We start from the raw sequence: 9,331 nt of genomic DNA on the forward strand, positions 1-9,331 counted from the left end.
ATATATATATATATATATATATATATATATATATATATATATATATATATATATATATATATATATAAATATATGTATATGCCATATATATATCATACAGGACAAAAATAGAACATACTGAATTGATATTGTACACTTTAAGTTTTAAAACTGTCACCAAATGTATCATAATCAGTGTGAACCAAAAAATAATAATTTACAAAAAATAATAAATAAAAACAGAATAAAATAAAATGAAATAAAAATAGAATATTTCTGGCAAAAAGCTGGAACTAGAAGTATATATTTTAAAAAAGTATTTAAAAATGGAATAGAAAAAAAAAAGGAAACTTACTGAATTGATAATGCACACTTTAAGTTTTGTTGTAGTTTTCTGAAGCAGATACCAAAAGTGTCATATTCGGTGTGACCAAAACAAATCCATACGTAATAGTAGTAGTGGTAGTGGTAGTAATAATAATAATAATAATAATAATAATAATAATAATAATAATAATAATAATAATAATAATAATAATAATAATAATAATAATAATAATAATAATAATAATAATAATAATAATAATAATAATAATAATAATAATAATAATAATAATAATAATAATAATAATAATAATAATAATAATAATAATAATAAACATTTATTTAAAAAAAAATCTCAGGCTAAAAAGCTGTAACTAGATGCATATTTAAAAAAAATAAAAAAATTAAAGAAATAATAATGATAAATAATAATAATAATAATAATAATAATAATAAACATTTATTTAAAAAAAAATCTCAGGCTAAAAAGCTGTAACTAGATGCATATTTAAAAAAAATAAAAAAATTAAAGAAATAATAATGATAAAATGAATAACTGGAATAGAAAAGAGTCCACGTTGCACCTGCTGTCTGGTACAGTGTGCGTCTACAGTTCTGAGTTATAACGGTGATGTCATTAACCGGTTTTGCGTTTTGACCTCATCAAACAGAAAAGCCATAAATTACAGGCACCGCAGCCACTCAAAGGCAGTCGAAACCCAGCTGGGGAAAATCACCAATGATTCATCAATTTAAAGGAGCAGAAACAAGGTCTTTTCTCCACTATTAATCATGCAAGAAATCATTGTGCTTTCCACGGCGTGGACCATACAGCCTTTTCCCTGAGCTCACACAGCCCAGCGAATGAAAGATGGGCTCTGAACACGGTGCGTTTAAGGGTGTGTGCGTCATCCGTTTGATATTCGAATCATCATTGTGCTGATGAGCCACTAAGTTTTCACCGAACGCCCTGAATTCAGACGTCCCCCCACACACACACATCTTTCCAGTTGTGTGCCCACGTCCTGTTTGCTGTGACAATGAGAGGGGAAGCTTGACTCACTCTTCTAATTATTTTGGGGCTGATGATAGTGATGGCTTGAGAGAACGATGATGGGCCTAAAGAGATAAAGAAGCCGAAAACGTCAAGAGTGGAGAAAACAAAAAGGAGATGTGACATTGAGAAACAGGGTGTTATTTGAAATCTTCAGGGGTATTTGGTGGGTGAGAAGTGGAGGTTGTGGCGTACAAACAATGCCAAATCATACTTGTGAATTTTGTTTTGTGCTTTAGAAAACACGAACAGACCACAACTCGTTTGTTTTGATGAACTCTAAGTATAATGCTGTTTCTAAATAGGCCTGACTGGTAGTCAAGAGTGACTGGTAGAACATAAATAAAGGTTATTGTTAATAGTCTACAGGGTCACAGTCAAGTTATTCTTATCTAAAGGAAACATGATCAGTTATCGAACTTGCAGGTTCTGTCAGTTTTAGGTGCACTTTGGAAAAGCTCCAGTGATTTAGAGGCGAATCTGTTTGTCAAAATCAGTTTTTGAGGAATATACCAGTTATTTGAATGACAGTTTAAGCAAGTATAAACTCTCTCTAAATGAATGATTAACCAGGGCAGCGAAACTGAACTGTCCTCGTGTGTGATAAGATGAGTTTAAGCTGCGGTGCTCGAAATGAGATTTTTAACATGAACAGAAATCAATTTTAAAAACGGAAAGGGAGGAAAAAAGGTCTGTTTCGCTCCTGAAATCAAGTGCTATTTAAAAATAAGTTTTTGCTTGTGAATGATTTTTTTATTATATTATATCGAATCTGTCTTTAGTGAATTATTGAACTATTCTGATATAAACTCACACAGCGCATGCAGTGCAAAGTGCGAGCGCATTTTGCCATGTTTATCAAAGAATGTTGCTTTATACAATGTTATGTTGGCTTTTTTCAACTAAAAATAATTTTATGTGTCATATCTTATTTCAGTTCAATTAAAATGTAAGCAAATCAGATTTAATAAGATGTATATTTGCTCATCTGGCGAAACTCGAGCGAACTGTCTCGCGGCAACAAGTGAAATCGTGAACTTTCCTCAGACATTAAAAATAAATAAAACTCGTATTTAATTTCCCAATCAGCATGTGATATTAAATACTGTAGCTATTCAGTGGGAGTCTCACACTTTAGGCGTACTTAAATAACACGAGGACATTTGATTTGCAATATTTAACATTTATTGATGAACTGCTCCAGTTTGTACAGTCATTATTTTGTGAATTAATCGATATCAAATATGAAAACGTTGTATTAACAGTAGCACAAGTATAAGCTGGGACTATTAAAGGTCTTATTTCCCACCTGATGCAAGTAAATGTTTTAAAGCAGCGTGCTCCGAAATATTTCAATATTCTATCATATAATAATTTGATTTATATTTAGATGCAAATGCTAAAATAACAGTTTTGAGTGCAGTATTTCGAGCGCGTGCCAAGACAAACTCTTCATTGATAGGCTTCAATATTCTTCTGAGAATAATTTAGAAACCCTTTAGTCCATTGAACAGTTCGAAATCGCTCGTTTTACCATATGTTATGGTCAAGCAATGTGGAGTGACATATTTGTCAAAATTGCTAATCTTTCAGTCTTAAGTGTATCACACTGAGATAGTTACAATTGTTTCAGGGGTTTAATAATGTCTCTTCGTCCGAAAAAAAAAAAAGGATAATCATACAGAATCACTCTTCTTGCCAAAACACATGTTTCATCACTAAAATTGCTGTACAAAAATGACAGGAGTTTGTCGCAAGAATCATGGAGGCAATGTTTCATGTAAAGGATGAAAAGATGTCACTTTTTTGCTCAGAGTCCCAAAAAAGTGGACAGGACCAGACAATGAGAAAATGAATGTAACGTCGGAGCATTTCAGTTCAGTTCGTTCAGGTAAAAGAAACACAAAACACCGTCAGCCGACATGACCAGCATGTGGGCTCGACATATCGCGTCCGACACACAAATAAATACATACTGAGTGAGTTCTTCACAACAACACAAAATGTGATGGAGTTTGAATGAAACAATGTCAGTCTCGCTCAGTTTATGAGGGAAATGAGTCTGTTTAGACACTCGACATGAGTTCAAACACTTCTCCATGCTTCCAGTGTACAGTGCCCTCACGTAACCAGCATGTGTCACTTGAACTTTACAAAAATGTGAAGTTAAAAGTTACGCAACACGAGGCGTAGGACAACACGAGGAAGTATCAAATGGAAGTATACGTTCACATATTACAGTTTCAAACAAAATGATAACAACTCGGCGATGGAAAATGTCTTATTATTGTCCAAAAGCGGAGCGCAAAGGTTGCGTGGGCTAAGCTCTAAAGCTCGATTTCTTCATTACTGGATTAAATGTATTTACATTTAAAAAAAAAAAACAATTATAATAATAATAAAAGTGAGAGGAAAAGTTGACTGCCCCGCGTGCGCCCAATCCAACACAACGAGAGAATAACGCGCGTACGCAACTTTTGCACATCGCTGCTCTATATTATGTGCCGGTAAACTCACATGAAAAACTCCGGGGACGACGGGTTGTTGTCGCTGCTGGATCCGTTTTCTCTGAAGCCGCTGCTGATCAGCTTCTCGTACTTCTCTTTGTACGCGTCTCTCTCGCGCACCAGTCTGGAGATCTCCTGCTTGAGGTGGTCCACCTGCTGCAGCAGATGGGTCTTCTCGCCCTCCAGGACGTGCCTCTGCTGGACCCGCTTGTAGCGACACGACTGGGCATAGCCTCTGTTTTTGAGGGTTCTCCTCTTCTGTTTGAGCCGGATGACCTCCTCTTTGCTGCCCCCCCGGAGCTGCCGGTTGAGCTCGCGCACGGACATGGTCACCAGCTGCTCGTCCGAGAAGCGATCGTCCAGGTCCAGGTGCATGTGCTGGTGGTTGGCGGAGTTGCCGTTGGACTGCAGCCCGGGCGTCGGGTGGTGCCCGCCCGGGTGGTGGTGGTGATGGTGGTGGTGGTGGGGTGCCCCGTTCTGGGCTGCGGCGGCCGCGATGACCGCGGAGACCACCGCGGCGGCGGACCCCATCTCCTCGCCGGCCATGGCGCCTCCCGCGCCGGCTGCGCTGGTAAACTGCTGCCCTCTAGCATAGCCGTCGAAGCTCTGGAGCTGGTGACTGCTGTTGATCAGCGCCTCCACCGCGTCCTCGGGGCTGAAGCCCAAAGCCTCCGGGTTGAGCTGCTGTTGGTAACCGGTCATCCAGTAGAAATCCTCCAGGTGCGCCTTCTGTTCGCTCCCGGAGCCCGGACTGGGCGCCGAGAAGCTTGGAGAAGGGGGAACCGAGCTGCAAGGCGTGCTCATCGGGGTGGAAGACAGGGATCCCCCGGCGATCAGGCGGCTGCACTGGCTGATGCTGCGATCGGGCTCCACCGGCTCCTTTTTCACTTCAAACTTCATCAGATCGAAGTCATTAACATATTCCATGGCCAGGGGACTGGTGGGCAGGTCGGAGCTGCTCATTGCCAGTTCTGATGCCATCCTTTTGCTGTTGACAGTCCTCCAAAGGGGGTGAAGAGCAGCTGTCAAAGTGGTCGGGTTCGAGACGGCGTGAGCCAGCTTGATTTCTTTTTTTAATTCTTCAAAAGCAAAGAAAAGGGTTCGCGAGCGCCGATTTATTATAATTTTTTTAATTCGCCTCTCGCGCACAGACGCAGGAGCGCGCGCGTCTCCAGTTCCTCTCTCTTCGTGCGCGAGTGTCGACGCGTTTGAGTCGCAAACATTTAACACTGCATGGCTGCGTGGATTTGTTCTTTCTTTCTTTCTTTTTCTCTCTCAATAGTTTCGTTGAAATGAAGACCGTAACATGTATGTGATTGGCAATTGGATGCTTGGCTGGAGAGAAAAAAAAAAGTACTCCGGGCTTGTTCTAGAGTTTTTAAAGGATCACCGAGCATATGAGTATAAAAGCAATGCTGAGTTTTATAGCCGCCCTGACGTCAGGTTTGAAATACGAAATTGACTCGGACTCGTAGCCAATAGGCTCGCTGAATCCGACGGTCAATTTACATACTAGAGAAGAAACAAAAGTTTCCCGAACTGTCAGAACTGATAGAGCTAAACGACGACTTTAACTCTTTGTGGACAGCGATTTTTTGGCTTTGGCGTTTAAAGCAGGTAAAGCTTTTGCACATCTTTTCATTCATTGCATTTCCCCCCCACATTGCCTATTGTTTAAAATAAAGCGATCTGACAGTATGCAATGATCATACTGATTTATGCATAAGTGATATATTAATAACTTAAAAAAGGTAATTTACACTTAGGCTGCTTGTTTAAACTACAATATTATTCAAATCTCTTATAAGAAACCACATTTAGACCATATTAAAGTCCATAAATGTCACGCAAGTAATGTTTTAATTAGCCTACGTTATCGCTTGAGCTATTATTAATATTTCTCAGACATATTGGAGAGAAAAAAGTACACGACGAATATATCAGCGACAGATGTAACTACTAAAAGCAATTAAAATGGCCATATGGTTTCCACAGAGTACGCGTCTTTGTGTTGTTTTAATGTGAATATATTAATTTATTAGATTCCTTTTTTCTCCACTGTCCCACAAAACGTGGCCGGGAGGCCCTTACATGCGAGCGGACAAGCGGTTTCAAAACTCAACAGCGCCCCCTCTCGGCTGAGCTGAAGCGCATCTGTGTATTAGTGGAGTGTTTCATCTCTGTGTCAGATCACTGTCACATGTGGTGATTGTTTTAACGGCACTGGGGAGCAGTTTTATGATGACATATCAATAGATTTAATGTTCACTTAATGTAGGTTAAGTGCATAGGCAGTAATCAAATGATCGTTTAAGTATATATATATATATATATATATATATATTTTTTTTTTTTTTTGGGACAAACCTTAATTTAATCATATACTTAGGGTCAATTGAGTATGGGGTGTGGTGTTATAAATTTTTGCTACCAGTGTATATTTATTTATTTTTCTTCATTGATATGGCCACATTTTCCATTAATGTTTCTGTCAGTATAAACTCTAAAAATGCTGGGTTAAATACAACCCAGTGCTGGGTTAAATAGGGACAAACCCAGCAATTGGGCTGTTTTGACCCAGGGGTTGGTTTAAATGTTTTACCCAACCTTCTGGGTAGTAACCCAACCGCTGGGTCAAAACAACCCAATTGCTGGGTTTGTCCCTATTTAACCCAGCACTGGGTTGTATTTAACCCAGCATTTTTTAGAGTGTATAGTTAAGCACTGAGTAATACTACTGGACAACATGTAATTAATCATTAATTATTTGAGCAGCTTTTAATTACACATGGTTCTTGTTGTTTTTTATTATTATTATTATGAATTATAATAGCATGTAATATAAGTAACATGAGCACATTAATGTAGAGTATTGCTTGTTATACCGATGTGTTTTGCTGTTAAATAGACTGCGCGCACAAGCACTACACGTGTCTCTCTTTAAGTGCTCAGAAACGGCTCTCTTTGCTGGAGGGTTTCTTAATAAACAGGATTTCTCTCCTAGAGCAGCGTTAGCTCATGAGAGCAGACAATAAAGAAGACGATTCTCACAGGAGATATTGAAATGTGGTCGAGCTCTCTGTGGAAAAGCCACGCCAGGAAGCCACGCAAACTACAAAGCCGCCAGCGTAAAAAATACAAATAAATACAACCCCAGAGTCCCAAAAGGAAGTAGTAAATATTCTCTTAGTCTCAGTGACTGTTCTCGGGGACCCAAACCTAGAAAATCAACATATTATTTCATTAATTTGATCACCCAACAAAAGCCTTCGGAGGCCTTTCAAAAAGCGCTGAATAAATATTGAATTTATGTCCCTTCTGACTGTATAACTGCTCAACAATCAAGAGAAATAAAGAGTCCCAGATATGAAATTTATATATATCTTAACAATTTTTTCTGCTTCTTTAGAGCAGTGGTAATATAGTTAGCATTGTCGTAATGTAACATACTTGTCCCACAATGTTTTCTGTAATTGTAACATACTTTTAACATCACAGAAGTGGTATATCGATATCAAATATGATCATAAACATGAATATATATGGCCTGCTATTAGTGCACTACAGAAGAAACGCATCTGCTGATTGCAAATCACAGCTAACATTGATGACATGAAATATTTATATTCTGCTTATGCTGTGGGGTGAAACCCAGCATACGGTTTACCTGTTTACATGAACAAAACAAATGAGATTGAGATTTTATGTGCTGTTGTGATTTATAATTCTGCACTGTGTATGTGTCCTTTTACGTCACCTGATGGAAGAACTGTATTTACTAGGGTGTATTGTCAGAGGTTGGTTTTAAGGATTCATTTATTTCACTGGTGTAATACATTATGTAAATTGTGTTTTGTTTTATTATATTGTTGTGTGTGTGTCTGTTGTGGTTGTTAGAGGTTGATTTAAAGTATTCATTCAGTTGTGTAATACATTACTAAGAATACAATATTCATATTATATATATATATATATATATATATATAGTTTTATTATATAATTTTCATAAAAATGAAAATAATAAAAATAATATAATACAATAGTTTGTTTTATTTTTATTTGGTCTTTTTCTTTAACTAAAATCAGGATTAGTTATAATATCCAAAATTATCATGTTTTTGAAAGATTTCATGAGATTGACCTTTATTTTTCAATAACTGGAAGAATGCAAGCATATGAACATTGTAAAAAGTGGGGTAACACTTTATTTTATGGTGTCCTTGTTACACGTTACACGTACTTACTATGATAATAACAGCAAATAATGCATATTTACAAACAAATAAACCTAACACCCTATCCCTAACACGTGCATACATGTTGTTCATTAATATTATTTAATACTTATTTGTGTAATTACACTGTAACAAGGGCATCTTAAAAAAACATTAATAAGATAAAAAAAAATATATAAAAAAATTATAAAAAAATATGGACACATATAAAAACAAAACTAAAATTACAAAAACTTTAAGAAATTAACACGAAAGCAGAAAATATATAAAAAATAGAATCTAATTCGAAATATTAACAAAAATTATAATAGTATATCAATGGTACTAAGATAACAGTTTCTACCTGATCCACTGAACCATGAAAATTATGAGAAACATGAGAGTTTTGCTGGTATTAATTAATGTATTTATGTTGATTCGTTTGTTAAATATTATTATAATCTGGTTAATTTAGATGTTAGCATTTCTTCAGGGAATGCTTGTGGTGATGATGTTGAGTCAGGTTATGTCACAGTTACATGTTCTGTATTATTGTGTAATCATTGTGTAACTGTGGATACATTTTAATGAAAATGACCTTGATTTGTTAGCATTTCAAGAGCATTTGGTTCCTTTCAGAGTGTTTCATGAGTAGCAGCGATTGCTGTGGGGGCGGGAGACCCTTCTGATCAATGAGAGAGAGAGCGAGAGAGAGAGAGAGAGAGGGACAGTCTTCCTCTAATCTACTAAGATTCGTCATATCTAATTTCCTGGTCTTCATGTTCATATGAGCACATTACCAAGGTCTTTGATAATGAGAGATTTTATGACCTTTCTGAATTCACCTCCCTTGAGAATATTGATGAATATTGTTTAAAAATAACCGGCTGTATGATTTACAGTTCATCCACATGCATTTAATTATTGTAACCATTACTGAGTTCTCCCATTGTTTTGAGCAATGGCCTCAGCTGTGAGCGAGAGCTTGCGATTTGTTTTTCTGTGAGCCGGTAACCCCACGGACGTCAATGGGCCCCTAAAACCTGCACATTGTCCTCTCGTTTTTATTGAAGCGGTGTTGTCCTTGCTCAGATTTTCACAAAAAGACACAATCCAGGAAGATGACTATATTCTGTCTGAACTGAAGATGTGAAAATGGCTTCATCGTATTCTAAAGCCTCAAAAGCCTTTTAGAAGCTTATTCATATTTAAACACCAATCGATATTAGTCCACTCAAAAATGGCCTGTATTG

General features: G+C 37.1%; 1 protein-coding gene across 2 annotated transcripts in view; it reads right to left on the minus strand.

Moving 5' to 3' along the window:
- LOC107555695 (transcription factor Maf-like) overlaps positions 1-5,405 on the minus strand; it is a 76,029-nt gene extending 70,624 nt beyond the window's left edge. For both annotated transcript variants that reach the window (XM_016238564.1, XM_016238563.1), the window contains exon 1: positions 3,875-5,405. In XM_016238564.1, coding sequence (XP_016094050.1) covers positions 3,875-4,845 — 971 coding nt within the window. In that variant the 5' untranslated portion in view covers positions 4,846-5,405. The remainder of the gene's footprint in view (positions 1-3,874) is intronic.
- Between the last annotated feature and the right edge of the window lie 3,926 nt (positions 5,406-9,331).

Source organism: Sinocyclocheilus grahami, unplaced genomic scaffold, assembly GCF_001515645.1.
Source record: "Sinocyclocheilus grahami isolate Dianchi unplaced genomic scaffold, SAMN03320097.WGS_v1.1 scaffold543.1, whole genome shotgun sequence".
Lineage (NCBI taxonomy): Eukaryota > Metazoa > Chordata > Actinopteri > Cypriniformes > Cyprinidae > Sinocyclocheilus > Sinocyclocheilus grahami.